The following is a 19,670-nucleotide window of genomic DNA, read 5'->3' on the forward strand; positions in this document are numbered from 1 at the left end:
GGGACTGGCTGGGGTGGAATCACAAGGAACCGCTTGTGATCATGAAAACTTGGAGAGACTCCCCCTCTCCAGCTGCCCAGCCACGCCAGGAGCCGCAGTGAAGTCCTTCTCCCAGCTAACGTTATATAGGGCACACCGCTGCGGCTGCTGCTGGCGTGATGTAGGACAGAGGGAGATTAAATCCAGGTCATGTGGGAAAGGTGATCTCGAGATCCTAAAACGGGATGTTGAAGGACCGGCTGGAGCGCTGACACAGGAGCGGCGCGCTCCCGCCTTGCCCCACCACGGCCGCCGCGGTTAACGCGACCTCCGCGTCCGGGCCCACCGCCCTCCCGCACCGCGCCGGCTGCCCTGGCGACCTGGTCGAGCCCAGCCGGGCCGAGGCCGGTCCTGGGACTGAGGCAGCGGGGATCCCTCCGCCCGCCACTGAGGAGGGGCCCGTAGGCGCCGCGCTGCACGGGCCGCCGCCACGGCCGCCTCAGCCGGGAACGTCCGCCTCAGGGAGCGGCGGCGGGGCGGCGCCTCCGGCGCAGGCGCAGAAGCGCCGCGGCCCCTCTCGGCCCGCCCGGGAGGCGAGTGGCGGTCGCGCGCCCCGCTGCAGGCGCTGCTGCTCCTGCGCCGCCCACGCGCGCGCTTCCTTCCCCCCTCCCCCCCCCCCCCCCCCCCGCCGCCCCTCCCGCCCTCAGGAGCAGCTGGCGGTGACGCAGCGCCCGGAGGAGGCGGGGGGGCGGGGCGCGGCATGCTAATCAGCCGCTGGAGCCTGCCCCTGCACGTGCCCCGGCGGGCGGGGGGCGCGTGTCCGCGCCGGCCGCGGAGGGGCGGGGAGGGCGGGGCCTACCCGCGAGGGCCCGCCTCCCGAGCGGCGCGGGCCAATCGGCGTGGCGGAGGAGGTGTGGAGGTACGCGGTCGCTGAGGTGGGCGAAGCCCCGGCGCTCATGAATACTGAAACACGCGCCAGGCGTCAGCCGGTCGCGCATGCGCTGTCGGCTCCTCGCCGCGCCGTCCTGCTCCGTGCTCGTCGTTTGCCGACGGGTCCCGGGGAAGCTGTCACAGCGTCGCGCCGGGCGCTGCGGCCGCTGGCGATCGTTGACAGCCCGCCCGCCAGCCAGCTCGCGGGGAGTATGCCCGGCCGCGCCGCGCACCAGGAGGCGGCGGCGGCGGCGGGAGGAGCGGAGCCCACTGCAGCCGCGGGCAGCGCGGGGGCCGCCGCGCAGCAGCAGCAGCAGCGGGGCCTGGCGGGCGCCTTCCCGCTGGTGCTGAAGAAGCTGATGGAGAACCCGCCGCGGGAGGCGCGCCTGGGTGAGCGCGGGAGCGCGCGCGGGGGCGGCGGGAGCGCGCGGCACCCTCCAGCCCCCCCCCCCCCCCCCCCTTACCCCCTCCCATCCTCCTCCTCCCCCGCCCCCCCCCCCCCCCCCCGCCGTCTTCCCGCCCCGTGTCTTGGAGGGCGGGACCCGCCGGGTCACAGCGGGACTGGCTGCGGGGGGAGCGACCACCCGCCGGAGAGGCCGCACGCCGGGGCCTGGCGTCCTCCCCCGGTCCGCCCTGCCCCCGCCCCGGCCGTGCCAACCGCCGGCAGCACGGGATCGCAGCCCGCCGGGCCCAGCAGGAAGGGCTCGGCCTCCCTGGGCGGCCGCCGGCCTGCAGCCGGGCCGGCTCCCCGCCGCCTCGGAGGCGCAGGGCGGCGGTGGCCGCCGCGCGGATTTTTCCGGTGCGACTGGAAAAATCAGCTGCTGCCATCGTCCTTTCGGGTGTGTTTGGGTGCCTGCGCTGGGCAAAACGAAATGCTTCGGGCAGGAGGGGCGGGTGGAAGGCAGGACGTGGCACGCCGGTTTTATTCCCTGAGCTGTCTGAAGCCTCCTCTGCCTTTAGACACACGGTTGGGAGCAGCAACGGGAAGGTTTCGAGTCTTCCTTGACCTTAATTGCGGAAAAGTTGCACGATGACACGCATAAACAGCAAGTCTCTTCAGATTAGGTTGGGCGATAATCCGTGAGGGTATGACTGCCTGCCTGCACATGCAGCCCTGTATGGCTGGAGCGGTCTCTCCCACTGATGATGCAGACAGCAGCTGTGCAAATAACAGCGCTGGTGCCTATAGTCTTCATTGCTGATGGCATACTTATTTTTTTACTTTTTTTTTTTTTTTTCCCCCCACACCTGGCAGCGTTTTCACTTTTCTGAGTATCAGTTGGATTTTTGAAGAAGGCTCAGGTTAATCTGCACGGCTGTAACGTGCAGTGTACTGGCATATAATAAACTAAGTCCTTACACTTAGGAATTTTGAGATTGAGAATCATTTTTGCAACATCAGACAGCATCCAGGGTAGACCACAGTGCAAGCAAGGTTGACAAGATTGTTACCGGCGAGGATCCTGCTTAACATCCGTTTACTTGGTGTGTCTAACGTTGCACAATGCAAGTGTATCCATCCTGTGATTCTGGCAAATATTTTTTTCTCCTTTCTGTTAAAAAAAAAAAAAAAAAAAAAAAGTCAGCCTCTGATAAAGGTTTTAGTTACGTTGCTATGGTGCAGGATGCTGCAGTAGGTAGAATCTTGCATCTACAACGTTATGGGATTTCTTCAGGTATTCCTGCGCTCAATCCTTTTTAAAGGCAATAGTGCCAGGAGGAGCAATTTAAGTTCACGTGTGGAAACTATGATGGTAGCTGACTGGGGTGTGGTGACATTGTTTTGAGGGTGGCTTTCTTGTACAGAATCATGTGTTCTGGCCTATGGAGATGTAAAATTTTAAAATTAGTAAGATTTTGAGGTAGTGCATTTTTCTAAAATTAGAAACATTTGATACTTTTCCTTTTACTAGATGACCGCATTCCAGCTTGGGCAGCTGTTCAGCTTGGTTCTCTAAAGCTTGCTAATGAGTTCATTGCATCTTGATTACCCCTCTCCGGTCATGCTGTGATGAAGTTCAGATTGTTCTCATTCTTAAGATTTCTCCATAGATTTCCTTAGTCCACCTTGTACTGTTTCACTTCACACTTTGTGGAACTTGTTGCTTTCTGTTTATTTTGATCTCTGATGCATTTCTTGTTGGCGTATTTGCAAGACAAAAGAAAGAACACCTTCTGTGTTAGTAAGTAGTTACTCCTAATTTTACAAAAGCCTTGTCAGTAGAATTGTGACTCAGCTGACTTCAGAGGATCCTCGTTTATTTTCTGTTCCTTTACAGTGTAGTAACACAGACAAGATGTTAAATAATTACTAATTTGCTTAATACAGTGGTGTGTTATCATCAGCAAGCTTTCTGAGGAAAAAAAAAACCTGTGCCTTTTGTCTGTAATGCCTGTTGACAAAAGTACAATTTTCTGTCCTATTCTTCAAGAAACGGTATCAACTAGCTGCAGTGTCCATTTATAGTCTCCACAAAGCTACCTGTGGGTTCTCCGGCTGCCGTAGGTAATTTGACTACCCAGTAAGCCAGCAGGCTTTCTAATCCTCCTGAGCAGCAGAGAGGGACATCCAGTTCCAACTGAATGCCATCATCTTGAATGCCCTGCCATATACCAAGTATATCTGACGTGCCTTGCTGTAAGTTGTTGTCATGTACGTTGTAGGGATTAAATAAATACAAATAATAATCTTTTTATAAAATGCCCTGTGGGGTAAGGGAAGAGAATTAATATTCTGGAGCAGGCGTGTAGGTCTCTCCTGTTAATAACGAGCTGCTGCATGCTCTGCAAAAGATGCCTTAATCACCAGTTGTGTGCTGCTGTGGCTGGAGGAATGCCTCAATAAACATCACAGTAATGGGCATCAGGAATACAGAGCCCTATAAACTGTCTTGTTCCATTATCACAAGTGGGACTAAAGGGTTAGGGAGCAAGCATTCTTAGTCTGTATAGTGTTTTCAGTATAATTGGACAATATTTTTTGGTGAACGAGGGGAACTTTGTACAAAGAAGTATTTGTCAAAGAAGTATTCTGTTTGTGGCTGGGGTAGCACTTGACAGTTGTGGCCAAAATATATTTTGGTCTGGATTTGGTTGGTTTGTTGGGGTTTTTTTGGGGGGAAAAATCAGGATGTGGACTAAAGCTCTTTCCAGGCTGCTGCTGTTGGCTAAAACAACAGTATTTCCAACAGTTCAAGAAATGGAATGCTCTGCCTAAATTACTTAGCATAAACTAGTGACCTCTCTGTTAACGGCAGCTGTACAGCCTAGTTAATAGGTCACAGCAGCAGAGCGAGGGGGCTAAATCGGACATGAGCTATCAGCTGCAGAAGTACAGTCCAGATTTATCAGGGTGACCTTGAATCACTGCAAATGGAGCCTCTTAGGATACTGCAGCTCTGCTGTCAGGTAATACCTGTTTACACTATAAATATCTTCAGAGAATTAATATTTCGGGTCCTTGTGCTGGGGTGGGCGGAAACTTCCCCCTCAAGATGCAAGAAGTTAATTAGTGTTTCATTACATATTGTGCACCCAGCAGGATGTTGTGCAGCAGAAATAAAGATTAAATGAATTGAAAGAAAGCCAGTGGGAAAATGTCAATGCAAAAATGATAATACAACAGTTTTATCTTTTTATGTATTACGTTTCAAATACATGGGCAGCCAATATGCATGTTAACTTCTGCTATTTTAATTTGTTTCAGATATTGCTGTGAGAAGTGAGGGAGAGGGAGAGAGAGAGACAGCATAGCTACACAAAGGCAGCACTGGGGGCCCAGTGTTTGCCAGTTGTCAACTTGTAGCAAAAGGACAAAAAATTCAGATGGTCTCATGTGAAGGAAGGATCTAATCTGTCTTTTCAGGTTGCTGAAGTACAGCAGGATGATGGTGTGCATCTGAAAGGCATTGAAAGATCTGAGAAGAGCCACATATACCAGGAGTATAGTCTTGTCTTTTTGGCATCCACCTTCTGAAAAATATTTTTAAGTCTTATGTTTAGTCTACTAATCACTTAAGGTTTCTTTTCTCCTCTGTTGGAGGTGGTGTGTTAAATGTTGCAAAACAAAAGCACTGCTGGCTTGCATTAAAACGGGCATAACTTACAATGGAATGATATTTTTTTTTCAAGAGTAAAGAATGATTTTTTTTCTTTTTAGTTGACATTTTGACTCAACATTCGCAAGTTTTTTTTATCCTGTTTATTAAAAAAATAGTGATTAACAAAGAATTCATTATTGTCACTTGCATTTGTTTTGGTGATGTCTTTACTAGAATATCATCCGTAAAGCCCAATGCAAATCTCGATTGGGTTGTGCTGGGCACTGTGCAAACCTTGGGGAAACACACAATCCCTGATTCACAAACTGGATGCAAAATGGTGGTTCCAATTTGGTGGGGTATGCTTCGGTAGTAAGTGAAATCATCCTTATATGTGAAGTAGAGTAGATGTTGTTTCTTTACTAGCTTCAAGTAGGAGCTGTTTAGAAACATTCAGGTTACTTGGACCGTGGCTGTTAACCTACACAATTGCTTTGCCCAAGCAAAGGGTAGGAAAGTTGCAAAACTCTCTGCAAAAAAGGAGTTTATAGTAGGGATAAGAGTTGGCAAATGGCCGTTCAGAGGCAGCGGTGTGAAGTGGCAAAGGGGAAGGCCAAAAACTGCGAGATGGTGTTAACAAAGGTCATGTCCAGGAGCCACTGGTCTGAATTTAACATGTTCTTTAGGTACTTGCTCTTAGTCCCAAGTTGGTGGCTGGTGAATATTTTCTCAGCTGTTTAGTTTAAAATTGGTTTCTTCTTTTGTATAAAATGTTCTGAGTATGGTAGATTAAAATGATAATTTACTTTGTATGATAGCGCTGTTCTTTAAGCCATAAAAAGCTCTTTCAGTCTCAGTTCCACACCAGCTAAGGCAAGAGCGGAAGGAATGCCAGCTCTATCAGAATGGGTTTTATATAAATAGGCTTTTCTGATTTAGAGCAGAGTTTCACCCCCACTCCCACCCCTGATAAAGAAAAATACTCCTTTAGTGTATTGTAGGCAGTCTAGAAAATCCTAATGCCAAAGATTTGTGCATTTAGTGGGGCTAACCTGTGTGAATACTGGAGATCCAAACTGTTCCAGTGTATGTCCCTGGAGTCCTTGTCCCATTGAACTGAATGCTTGTCAGCTTCCATGGTGAGAACCAGTCAGTTGGGGTACGACTGGTGACCGTTCCTTTTGACGGCAGCGCTGGCACTGCTTCTGCAATGCCGCCTTCAGTGCTGGTAGAACCACATGGCTACATGGAGAACTGGATCAGGAAAATTATTTGGATTTTTTTTCTTTCTTTTTTTTTTTTCTTTTCTGCAAGCATATTTTTATCTCTTAAATTATGTAATTATTCCATAACTTGAATTTTCTGCTTGGATTGTGTCCCAGACAATTGTTAAGATTCAGTAGCTATGGGGAACATAGAAACAGCCATTTTTCTGTAATATGTGCACTGTAGCACAGTAGATGGAGAAAATGTCATCGGTCTTTTGTGGCTTGGGGGTGGGGTGTGGGAGTATGCCTTATTAGACATCTCCCCAAAGAGTGAAAACTGTATGTGGGTACTCTGAGCTATCTATAGTGAACAGCATTTGGAGCTATTGCTTTGTGTGGACATGCTGAGTCATTTCAGAAAGAAATGCTTCTAAAATACTGAACAATAGACATCCCAGTCCCTGGTGTCCTGTGGACCTTTTGACTAATTTTCAAATGTAATCTGAAAACCCATGTTCCTTTCTTGTTTGTATCTAGATTATTATTCTGCACCATCTTTCTTTGTGCATAGGATAAACTTCTCTGCTTCCTCGGAGTTCTCTTAGTGGCTTCCCATGTAATCCTACTTATGGAAACTCGCTTTCACTGTCTTCCAAGATGAGCCTGTGAAAATCAGGCTATTTTGCAGTGAATACTTAACAGTAAGCTAGATCCAGTATTATATCACGCTTTGGTAAGTTATCACAGCAAAGATGCTGGTCTTCAAGGCTACTCAGATGTCTGTGGTCCAGCCATCACAGGGAGTCAGAGCGTTCCATATGGAGTTATATATGAACGTATGAATGTTGCCTTTCAGCATCTGATTTTTCAGATTGTCGTGAGGCAGAAATACAGCTTACTGAATTTCCTTTCATGGCGATTTTGTTAGACTCTTAAACCTTGAGTTTCTCCTATGTTGCAGCTTGTACAGTGACCTACTTGTATCTTTCAGATAAAGAGAAGGAGAAGATAAAGCTTGAGGAAGATGAGGCAGCAGCTGCCAGCACTATGGCAGTCTCTGCTTCCCTTATGCCGCCCATTTGGGACAAAACTATTCCTTACGATGGCGAGTCTTTCCACCTGGAGTACATGGATCTGGATGAGTTCCTGCTGGAGAATGGAATTCCTTCCAGCCCTACTCACCTGGATTTGAACCAGAACCCACTCTTGCCTGTGGCTGAGCTGGAAGGAAAGGAGTCTGCCAGTGCTTCTACTGGTTCTCCTGCATCATCCTCTTCCACTGCAGTTTACCAGCAATCTGAAGCAGCCTCCAGCACAGGTAGATGGAATAATATGGGGCTCTGAGGGAGTTTTGTTGTTCTCATATTAAAAGGTGCCTCTTTAGATCGAAGAGGAGACATGCCAGCCTGTTATTGTTAGCTGTGGCAGGTTAAGTGGCACAAACATGCTCAGTGTGTAGCCTTAGTCCGTGTGTCAGTTCGTGATGGTGCTGCCTCTTCTCTTCTTCCTCTCTCCCCCTCCTGGAAAAAATGTGTGAGTGTCTCTCAATGTACAGCCTGTTTCTCTTTTGAAATTAGAAGGGCTGAAACACCATCATAAAGTATTTGCTTTTCTTAGTATTGCTAGTCTAGTGAGAAGTTGGACATGTGGAGAACATGGTTTCTCAGGCTACTTTACAGCAGATTTGATAGTTTGTGACAAGTCATTTCTGCTACCTTGGTAGCTTGGTCTGCTTGGGTGAACTTATGCTAACTTAATGTACCTCAAATAACAATGCTTAATAGAAAAACAATGAAGCGGTCTTTTCATGCTGGCCTGTGCAATGTGAGAACAGACACTTGGAAAAGGTGTGTTAATGATGCGGTTTGATGTTCTGTGGTGCTTTGAAGTGGGAATGGAGGAACAAAGAAACAAAACTGTACTTAAGTGGTACTAGGAAGCATGTACTTGTCATTTGTAGTACAGAGATCTCTATTAAAGAATTTAGCAGCTCAGTTTGCCCTAGATTTGGAGTTTAAACATGATAGCCACTAAACTTTCACAGTACTATTTTATGAGCTGACTTTGCAGAAAGCATTTTGCTCAGGGCCTCTTCTGTGAATCTGCAAGAGAAAGGCAAAGTGTGGAACTCCTTCAGTAAGACATAGAGTGTGGCTTTTTTCTAGGTGGTATATGAAAAAAACTTATTCATTGATCACTACCTCAGATTGCACTGACACTTACAATTCATGTGTATGAAGCTTGTAAACAATAGATGAACATGACAAAGTTCAGTTGAACACTGTCAGTGTAAGACAATCTGTTGGGACATTTGTTTCCGTGTGGCAAAGAAGAAGTTGCATTTTTAACAAGCCCACCTTTTCTTAGTCCTTTGTTTGGAAATACAGCTGTCTGACCTTTGAAGGACCCAGGGACTGGGGTCTTTGGGTAGGCTTGTTTCTGTAAGGCTTTCCGTGGCGCAAAACTCAGGCTGATAAAAGTTTCTCACTTCTTACTGCTGTGGAAGGCGCTTCTTAAGTGCACAAAGCATGTAGTTTTTGTCAAGGAAGTATTAACTCTTGTCCCACATCTGTCTACTCGTTGTCTGTTGGTCTGGCATATGTTCCCAGAGTTTGTATTACAAACTGGACTGTGTAGCTCCTCTCTGTACCAGCAACTGTTGCAGATACTGCCCAGAGTAGTGCAATAAATAAGAGATACCCAAGTTGGCTTCTTAGTTAATTCTTTTCATCCTGCTGAATGTATTGTAACTTCTCCTGTTGTTGCCAGAGTCCCCACTAAAAAATGAGAGAAATACTCCCAGCCCAATTGATCCTGACTGCGTAGAAGTTGAGGTGAATTTTAACCCTGACCCTGCTGATTTAGTGCTGTCCAGTGTGCCTGGTGGTGAGCTCTTCAATCCTCGCAAGCACAAGTTTACTGAAGAGGACCTGAAACCACAACCAATGATTAAAAAAGCCAAGAAGGTTTTTGTCCCAGATGAGCAAAAGGTAACAGATTTATTGCTGCAGACTTCTCTAGGCCTTGATCAAAGTTTCTGACTCTTGGCCCAAATGTTTTGACACGTAAAGTTAACACGCTGTACCTACGTGATGGGGCAGAAGCACTGCCAAGAATAGAATTGGCAAGTCAACTGCTGTTCTTGCTGTTTTGCTGGTTTGGTATCATGAGATAATTACTGGGCAGGAGCAACTTATCATGCTATACACAGAAATTAGAAGAACTATCAAGTCACATCCTCATCAACTGCACTTTTGAAGGCCGTTGTATGTATTTCCCCAGCATTATGTCTGATCCAGTTTTAAGCAGCCCAGACAACAAAACAGGTTGTTTTCTGCAGAAGTTCATTCCTGAATTGAAACTAAGTAAAGGGAGCATTTCAGTTGGACAGCTTCTTAGTAGCCGACTCTCTTAATCTCCCTAGTTCTAGGAGTGCACTTGGTTTATCTTAAGGCTCGTGTAAGGGTGAAATCTTACAGTGCTGTGTTGCCTGCATTTTGGTGTCGGAGCCCTGCAAACCAATGAAGGAGATTCTTCAAAATAGCAGTCAGTGTGAATGTCATTATACAATAAACAGGTGTCTATTTGATACAGTTGGCAGATTGGCATCTTTTTTTTCTTTTTCCTTTTTTGCTACAGGATGAAAAATATTGGACAAGGCGAAAGAAGAACAATGTGGCAGCAAAGCGTTCCCGTGATGCTCGGCGATTAAAGGAGAATCAGATCACAATTCGGGCAGCCTTTCTTGAGAAGGAGAACACAGCCCTGAGGACGGAGGTTGCAGAGCTGCGCAAGGAAGTGGGACGATGCAAGAACATTGTTTCTAAATACGAGACCAGATACGGACCCTTGTAAGCACACCCCTTTTCCTTGTTAGGGCTCCTTGTTTCAGCCTCTTAGACTTCTCTGCCTTCTGTAGAGACTCCCAGAAATAAAGTTGGTGGAGGCTTTGCCATTTTGCATCTACACAAAAAAAACCAACCCCAAACCCTATTTCTGTTGGCACAGCTTGTTCAGGCCCTTTCCTGATCATTGCATTGCCCAAAATCTTAGTGTCCATATTTACACCTTTGTTTGTAACACTGATAGAGCATTTTCTGATGTCGTACAAGAGAACAGATTCACCTGTCTGGGGGAATAAATGTGGATCCCTCCTGCCTGGACAGGGCTTTTGCTATCTGTTCTAATCTCCATTTTTAAGTGGAGAAAGAGCCTAGGAGACTCTCCTTGCTTTTTTTTCTTTTTAAACTCCTGCTCTTTTCTCCCTCTCCACCCTGCCTGCCCCTCCCAGTCAAATCATAAAACGTAATTTTAAGATATAAGTAGATGTTGCTGGGCAGCATCATGAAATTGTTTCCCATTCAGGGGCACTAGAAAGTACCTGTTGTATAGAACTCTGTTCCTGTTGAAGAGGAACGGGGAACCTTTAGGACAGGAAGATGGGAAAATATTCAGCCTCTCGTAAAAACCGAGGTATCTCAAGGTTAATGCACAAGTGTTATGCAGACCATAGTCGGTGCAGTGTTGGTTAAAATACTGCTTAAACATCCAGGTTCTAATCCTGGATAACTTCCAGAAAACAAGGAGAGAGAACAGTAGGGGATCTCTCACTTTACAGATACGGACAAAATAATTTGCTGTGTGGATTTTAGGCTGTATTTCTACCACCACCTCTCCTTTTTTTCCTTAGAGGGACTTCCCTCTTGAACTGCTGATAAAGTGGCATGTTACACTTCACTGAGAAGTAAGGGGGATTTAGAAAAAGAGGTCTGGCTCATCAGGCTGAACCTTGAGTCCCATCTGTTAAGGAATTTCCAGTACCTTTTATCTTGGGAAGAATGGGGTTTTCTTAAGAAGCAAACGAGCCACTGTTACTTTACTGCACCTTCCCTGTTGTACAAGAGCTTTGGTCCTTTGCCTCCTGAACACTCTATGGAACAAGCTACACCCACTCTAAACACGAACAGTTTACCTCACTATCTCCTGTGTAGCAGCATATCTGGTCTCTCCATGCCTGCTGGTTCTCTCTCCAGCATGTTTCCTGTTACAAAATTAGCACACAAGACTGGCCCTCTTGGAAGTAATCCATTCTCAGCACCAAGGCTGCTTCAACAGTATGTGGTGTTAAAAGAAAAAATATGTTGTGTGTGATGTTGGGACCTTCTACATGACCTACAACTGCAAGAACCAGAAGCTTTAACAGAAGTAGATGTCTATAAGTCCTCTTAACGAGAGAAGCTACCTTAAGATAGTGGCTGTGTCAGAACTCTTAGGCTACACTTCCTGGGCTAATATTTATATTAGGGAGTAAGTGTGGGATAGAAGATGTTTAGGCTAGTTTCCAGTTCCCCTATTGAAGTCTGAAAAATATATTAAAAAAGCATTGGGGTTTCTTTTCTACACTAAAGACTTCTTGCCTAGCTTGTCTTTTAAACATAATGTGGAAATTGGTATGAGTTTAGACCAATTGTGTGTTGACTTCTTAAGGGAGTGGAGAAGCAGGCTAATCCAGAATGCTTAAACTAAATGTATGCTTTGAACTATCTCCCCCTCTGTTATGTTCTTAATTTGACTAGAGTGGCTCTTGATGCAGCGTTGGTCTAATTTCTTTCAAACGTACTGAAAATTGTCACCCTTTCAGCAGGGGTTTTTCTTTCGCAGGGTGGTGTGTGGTGGTGATGGTGGGAAGTATGTTATAAATAAATTGTCACACTTAACACTTTGCTTTGTTTAAAGTGACTTATCTGATTCCGAGTGATGCAACTTTAAAGACTTTTAAAAACAAAGAAACTAAAAAGCACACATGAATCGCCAGTCTTCAGAGTGAGCAGTGAAATCTGTGAGGTGTCCCAACACAAACAGCTGACGATGACCCTGCCTGCCTGCTTGCCTGCAAGTACCCCATCTGAACTACCCAGGGCTGGGCATGATGAAAAGTGCAAAGTCTCCTTAATTCTGTATATGGCTTTCTTATCTGTCTTTCTCACTGTAACTATGAACTACAATAAGCTTACTTATGGGGGTTTTGTCAAGACACTCAAAGTTCATGTCTCAAAGTCTGTTGACAGCCTGTGGGAATAGTGGCTCTTTGTTTTGGCACTGGAGCGGAAGAAAATAGGGAGTTTTAAATGAAAGTGTCTGTATATATTAAGAACTGGATTTTAAGACTCTGTTCCCTGCAGTAGAATGAATTTTATTTTACTACTGCAGCTCACTTCTGGTACAGTGTAGCATCTTGTGAGTGCAGAATTAAAGACACCAGGAAAACAGCAGTCTGTGATGTGTGAGACTTCCAGTGCAGAAAAGTACAGCAGATGTATTGAAACAATCCAGAGAGCACCGCAGTGTGCCGTACACAGAGTAGGAATAAACTGCTATCAAATGACCCATGTAATAGTAAAACACTTTGGTTGCTTTCCTGCTCCACAGCTACACTGCTGTAACCTGCCTTTTCCTTTGTCTCTTTTATGAGGCTCACTTTCTTTTATGGTATCTTGCTGAAACAAGATCTATTCTTCTGTTAATGATTTAGCAATCGCAGAAGAGGTGCTAATCTGAGCTGCTGATCCCCATGCCTTTTGGCAGTCTGAAACTACCAAATGAGTATTAGCTCCAGCAAAACAATGGCTATTAGCTGCCATATTACAATTTTCTGTCCCTCGACTACATGAGAACTGCAGTGGTGAAAGAGTACTTTGTTCATCTGTTTTATAAAGCTGAAACAGCCGATGATTTCCCGCAGTTGCAACGGGCAGCTTAAGTATCAAGACCCTTGTGCTGGTGTGGGAGAGTAGATGAAAGCTTGGACAGATTGCGGTGATGTTTGTTGTGTGTAGAAGATGGAGGGAGTAGGTGGACGTTCCTTTGTAAGAGTTTCATCAGCATAACAAGAATCTATTCTTACATTAAGGAAGCTTAAGAGCTAAATTTGTGTGGGAAAAAAAAAAAGAGTGCTTAATTTCTGGGAAAGCAGTACAGGGCCATGCTTGTAGCCAAAATGGAAGTTGTAAGACAGGAGTATATTCATGCCTGGAAATTGATAGAGAGCATACACCTCAAGAAAAATAATCTTGAAAGCTTTCAGAAGCACAAATGCCAAAATTATGAGGCACAACTAGTTACCAGCAAAGCTCAACACCATCATGTTCAACAAGTATTTTGATTTTTGCATTAGCCCAAGAGATTCCACCCCTAATTTCAGAGCAGAAAGGCAAAGAGAAAAAGGTGCAAAGCAGCAGCTAATGTTGTAAACTTCATTTAAAAGAATAATAAAAATCTCAAACCTCAGATTTCATAATCAGTTTTTTGAAGGCATAACCTTTGTAAAGAGCTTATATGTTAAATGTAGTTGTTGTCCTATTATTTTTAATGGACCATGTTCTGAAGTCAAGAAAGTGCTTTTAACTTTTTTTGCTGGTTACAAAAGTATACTTGTAAGTGTATTATAGTTTGGGATTCTAAAGTTCTGAGATAATCTTGGGGTATTTTCTTCAAATAGATTAATAGTTTAGCTCCATGTTGCTGAAATGTCAGCATATCTCTCTATCTGTATCAAGTATTGCTGATTTGGACTGATATTTTTGGTATGCACTGTTTTTTTTGTTGTTTTATTTTGGTGATAAAGGCCAAACCATGGATTCTTTTTTTTAAAGAAAAAAACAAAACCACCCTGACAGCATGTAAATGTAGCAACTCTTTTTGCATTTATCATTTCTAAATTTTCACATAGCTTTGAATGGCTGTTCCTGAAAATCATGCTTCCTGGTTAAATCACAAAGCTAAAGGGTATTGTAATAGGCAAGGAGTTGCTAGTCTTTCGTTTGGGTCTTCTGTCTTACTGCTTTAGGAGTCTCTTTTAAATACTTAGATATTGTATGCAGCATTTGGTTTTGCAGTATGCCATGCTATTTTAACAGCAAAATACTCAATCAGTGAGATTAGTATGTGCAATTCTGTTAGCTTTTTTCTGTTGTATTAAAAGCTTACACAGTGGAAACTAACTGAAAGTTCATTAGATCTTTCTTTCAGAGGAGACTGTTAGCAAACTCTTGTGCTTCCCTGTAGGACAGTGCAAATTTGCACATTCTGTGATTCACGTGTCTACGGGTTGCAAAACTGGAAAAATCGCACTTTAGGGTGAGTGCGGCTTAACTTTTGTAGTTGGAGATTATTTTTTTTTTTTTTGTTAAGAAGCAACATCTTTAAAGATAGATGAGAAGGTAGTAATTATTTAAAGAAGTGTAGGTATCACCAGACAAAAAATTATGTGCAATGCTGAATTCCTTTCTCAGTTTTTGCAGACTCAGGAAGTTAAGCCTACTGCTTCAGAGCTCTCTGCTCTTCTCAGAATAATTAGCTATATAATCTTGTTTCTCTGACTAGGATGACAATCCTATCCATTAGTGATAGCTTGAGTATGTTTTCATAGTGGTCGTAGTAAGGCCTTTATTCTTTGAGCTGCATTTGAACATTAAAAGATGCTGAATTGACACTGTTAGAGTCTAAAGTTCTCTAGCCTTGGAACATGTTCTGTAGAGGCCATAAGTGTGCCTGATGCCAATGTACCCCATTCCAGCCATAAAGGGACCATCTCCAAGGGGAGAGAATAAAGGGAGCGCACCTTTCAGCATCACTGCAGGGATTGCCAATAAAGGGAGCAGTTTCTGACACAGCTGTACGTTCACTCAGAAGTGGATTGACACCAAACAGCCGTTTCCCAGTACTAACTTTCACAGAACCATGCGTTCCTGTGTGATCTGCTCTAGGTGGTCCTGCTCTGGCAGGGGGCTTGGACTAGATGATCTTTCGAGTTCCCTTCCAACCCCTAACATTCTGTGATGCTGTGATTCTGTGGTAGGGGTTGGAAGGGGCCTCTGGAGATCATCTAGTCCACCCCCCGCTGCTAAAGCAGGTTCACCTAGAGCAAGTTGCACAGGAAAACTTTGAAAATATGTAAACTGTCGTGGGCAGAGTGTCTTATTCTACAGAAGAAAGAGACTATGAATAAATGATGCACAACACTTAATACAGTATTGCTTTCATACACGGTCTTCTAATCTACACATAGTTATATCTCCTTATAGTAATGCGGTTTTGTATTTAAAAATTCCCTAGAAGCTTAATCTTTCACCTGTTGCCAAGATCTGCTCCCACTGAAGCCAGTAATAAAGATCACATTAACTCCCACAGGAAAACATCTTTACTCTCACATGGTTATTGTAAAGTTTTAGCAAGCACTGGAGTCATGGGCGTCTGCCTTACTCTGGAGCATTCTGTGCTGGGATCAAGTGGACGTATCTCGGATTGCAGGTGTAATGTTGGTAAACTGGTCCTGTCACTTGTTCATTACATAGTAATAGTTTTGATACTCAGATAACCTGAATTCTGCTTCCCCCCCTGCATGGACAGGGTGAAAATGTAGTGTACTATAAACTTGCGCTGGAGAAGAAATACTTTTTTTTTTTTTTTTTTAAAAAAAAAAGGAGAGTTAAATGTGGCTTTTTGCAGTTCTTCTAGTAACGATTTATGTCTTTTCTCACAATTCTCCATTTCCCTGCTGTGCTGTTTGAAAACCCAAGGTGTTCTAGCTGTAGAAATCACTTTCAGTGTTACCTGCAGGACTGCTACTAATTGTACCAAACACATTTCAAGTTGGGAGGTGCAGCAGAAGGCCAGCAGCTTTGGGAACACTGTAATAAAACCACTTGTGTGGAAAAATATTTTTTGTAGAGAGCAGAAGTAATGGACTTGCATAGAGGAGAACATTGCTGCTTCAGCCTGCTAAGCCTCCTCAGCATAACGAAGCTTTGTTCCTTGTGATCAGATGCCTTCCTTTGTAGTGACAGTGGAGGTATCTTGGACCTTTGTAAAATCCAGACAGGCTTTTGTTCACCCTTATGGATTTAGCTGCTAAGCACAAGATGAGAAATGCAAATTTGTCTTAATGCATAAATCTCATATTTTTCGCTACCTACATCTAAATCCATAAACGGCAAAATCGTATGTTGATGCTAGCGTTTTGCCTTTTGCAGCGCTACAAGACACTGACTGGCTTTCTAGATGTTCAGATAATTGCTCTGATCTGTACATCTGCCATGGTAACATGGTGAAGATAGATAAACTCACAATGAAAGACTGGGAAAAAGGTAGAAAGAATAGGCTTAAGTAAACTTCTGTGGAGATGCTAACATAATGCTAATTGAGAAGTTCACAATGATTTAGTTCGTGATAATGCAGATTTGTCATACAGAATGCAGTTAGTTTGGTAGTATGCTATCCCCTAGTGAGTCACTTTTGGAATGCAGACTTCTTAAAGTTCAAGCAGCTACAGGGAAAAAGGAATCTTTTGAGGAAAATACATGTCTATATAGACATAGATAACTTGGCAAGGAGGGTAAAGAGTGACAGCAGGAAGAGAAGAGTAATGCAAGAGTCTGACCTGAGCAAGATTGCAGAAACTGAAGCCTCACTATTTACAATGTTAGGCCAAGTTGCATCCCCTCAGTTTAGCATCATACAGAAGATATGTACTTGGTTTAGGTTTTGGGAATCTCTTTTTCTTGATCTCATTTCCACAGTCCAGAAGAAAGTGAAAGGAGTATGCAGATAGGAGGAGAGTTACTGCAGAAAGGCATGAAAAAATAGCTGTTGCTTTAAGTGTGCTGTTGCACTGAGACTTGACCTGATGTGAACTGATAGTGCTGTGTTGTGAGGAGGTTACTATCTGAGGCCCCAATATGTTAAGGCCTCAATTCTGCTGTCACTTCTGCATGGGACGAGCCCTGTATCTGTAGAGAACCATGTGGACTTCACAGGATCTGTTCTTGAATGTGAAGCTCTGCCCAGACAGTCAGCTGCAGAATTGTGTCCTTAACACACGATCAGTTGTAGTTATAAAGCTGTTGATATTAAGTGTAATTTGGGTGCCTGTTACATAGCCAAAACCCTTGTTACTTCATTTTCCCAACTAAGGCATGAGCAGAAGTCCTTTGCTGTACAACATCTGTATTTAAAAAAAAAAAAAAAAAAAAAAAAATTAAAAAAAAAAAAGTACTTCACATACATCTAGTAAATTAAGGCATGTGATTTTGGTCTGTGGGTCTCAACAAACTTTGCTTGTGTACCTGCCTGAATGTTTTCTTAGATCTGCAGCTGTGTCTCAGTGAGAAGGTATGGTGGGATTTGTTTTCCTGAGGGGGCACAATAGCAGCTCTCATCTGTCACTCTGCGGGTGACTGCTTGCTACTGGCCAGGATCATGGATGGATGCATCCTCTGCACTTTTATGTGAAGTTGTCTGAAATATGGTGATTAACATGATTATTGGAATACTGTATTTTGTATGACTTAGAACATGTAAATACACTTTTAAAACTAACCTGTTCTATGAAGTAATAAATAAGTGCTTCCATTGTAATATCTGAATATTGTTAATGCTTCATGTAGCTTGATTTGGGATTATTTTTTTTTCCTAGAGAACTACAGAAATCAAAACAAAGATTGATGTTGTGGAATTCTAGTCTAGTTGTGATGCTTTCTATCAACAAAAAATGTTTTAAAAATAATAATGAGCTACTTAAGCAGAGAAACTGAGAATTTGAGGGAATTGATTATCTTCCAGTCTTTCTTTAACAGTAGTCACTGATTGCATTCATAATTGTACTCTTCCCATCCCGTTAGCTGGACAGTTGATCTGTTGTTTGTGAGTAGCCTTTGGAAAGTGGCGATACTAACTTATTTGTAAAGCTTAGTGACTGAGGAAAACTAAAGTTGTTTGGATTTTGTTTGTTGTTTGGTTGGTTGTTTTTTTTTTTTTAAAAAAAAAGCTATTTTCTCTTTTGGCTCAAACAGATCTGTCTCCACCCTTCAGCCAAACTGCAGCAAGTTGCAATGAAACAGTGAGTGACTGTTACTGAAGCTCATTTGTAACCTAGGTAGTCTACATCTTCATTAGTTCTATTATGGACATAGATGACACAGGTATCCTGTTGTGGTGTGGAGAGAGAGAGAGAAAGCGAGTAATGACTTGAGGTTTTGCCGAGTACATGTTCATTGAATGCTGCACAGCTGGAACTTTCATCAGCTTTTCTATCTTGTGTTAAAAGGAAAAAAAAAAACCAAACAGAACAGTGGAGGGAGAATCATGAGCAGTCTGCTAGGAGATATGAACACTTGGGTTTTGAGGAGGAGGTAAGATTGATCCATGAGCCTTCATCTAAAGAGATTAGCCTGTGATGACACTTTCTCCAGCCGTAACATAACTTCTTTGTCTGTAATGCTGTACTGGAGCAGTCTCCTCTCTGGTAGCAGCTGCATCTGCAATATCCCATAAATGACAAAGCCACAGCATCTTTGGTACTGGGCAGAGATGGTGGCATGTCTTTTTTTTTAATTATTCTTCTTTTTTTTTTCCTCCCCTCTCAGTGTCTCTAGGCTGTAAAATAGCTATGAAACAGCTAAGCATATGTGCAAGTTATTCAGAAAACTCTGTTTATGTAAAGCTTTTTCAGAGACATACAGTTTTTAACTAAATAGTTTGAGGGAACTCCTATCTGCTATATTTGGCCTGAAATTCTGTTGCCTCTTGGATAAAAGTATTTTTTTGGCTTCAGATGTGACACTGATCTGTCCCATTCATTCAGTGGGATGGATGGTAAATCTGCACCATATTTATATAAGATATAACTCTGATCTTAATTTTACTGCATGTTGTTTAATCTCTTGGATGTCTACTCCTTGAGGTTGTCTATATAATTCCTGTAAATGTAGCTGCTTTTTGAAGCAGTCCATCAAGTGCATTTGAGATCATCCTGACTGAAAGATTCTGTAGAAATGAAAGAGATAATAAAGATTGTAAAGCGGCTGGGTAAAACTGTATTGCCATAAATGGTTTTAATTTATATATGAATTTTTTGTCCCAAACTGCTTATTTTGTACATAAACCTACACACTCCTGGCAGCTGATGGGTGAAAATAAAGGTGCTTAAACAGCAATCTAATGAGGAAAGGGCATTTCACTGTTGCAGAGTTGGTATTATTTTATATTTCCATTTATTACACTTTTTTAAATGTATAAACCACAGATTTGAATTCTCAAAGTCTTCAGCTTGGATTTTGTGAGTAGTTTAAATCCTCTCACCTCTCTGCTCGTAACTGGTTTTTAAGAAAAAGAAAAGCTTTTGTTTAAAATGTAAAATTTTGACTGTATTAAATTCTGTTAGTACCCTTCCTTTTTAAGAAATAAAATGTATATTCCACTATGCTGAGATCCAGTAATTTTGTTCTCCAGATAGCGTACGTGTGCTGCACTCCTTGACTGCCAGCATTACACCTGCAATTTGCGCTGAAGTTGGTAGAAGCTAAAGCAGCTGACCACCTGTTAGGATTAGGTTCTTGCTGTGTGTTTCCCACGTGTTAAGTGTTAGGTGTGCTGGTGACAGGCATACCATTCCCCACTTTTATTTTCTGAATTAACTGATTTCAAGAACTTTGCGAGGTTTTGCATTTGTCTTGTA

At 43.5% G+C, this 19,670-nt stretch overlaps 1 protein-coding gene across 1 annotated transcript; it reads left to right on the plus strand.

The window, feature by feature from the left end:
- Window positions 1-1,121: 1,121 nt before the first annotated feature.
- Window positions 1,122-12,122, plus strand: TEF (TEF transcription factor, PAR bZIP family member). Its single transcript, XM_086479910.1, has 5 exons — window positions 1,122-1,299; window positions 7,149-7,475; window positions 8,927-9,147; window positions 9,797-10,008; window positions 11,894-12,122. Exons 1-5 carry the CDS (start codon window positions 1,122-1,124, stop codon window positions 11,913-11,915), a joined length of 960 nt encoding a protein of 319 aa, XP_086336036.1. The 3' UTR covers window positions 11,916-12,122.
- Window positions 12,123-19,670: the final 7,548 nt, after the last annotated feature.

The sequence above is a fragment of the Leptosomus discolor genome, chromosome 1 (assembly GCF_034619465.1).
Source record: "Leptosomus discolor isolate bLepDis1 chromosome 1, bLepDis1.hap2, whole genome shotgun sequence".
Classification (NCBI taxonomy): Eukaryota; Metazoa; Chordata; class Aves; order Leptosomiformes; family Leptosomidae; genus Leptosomus; species Leptosomus discolor.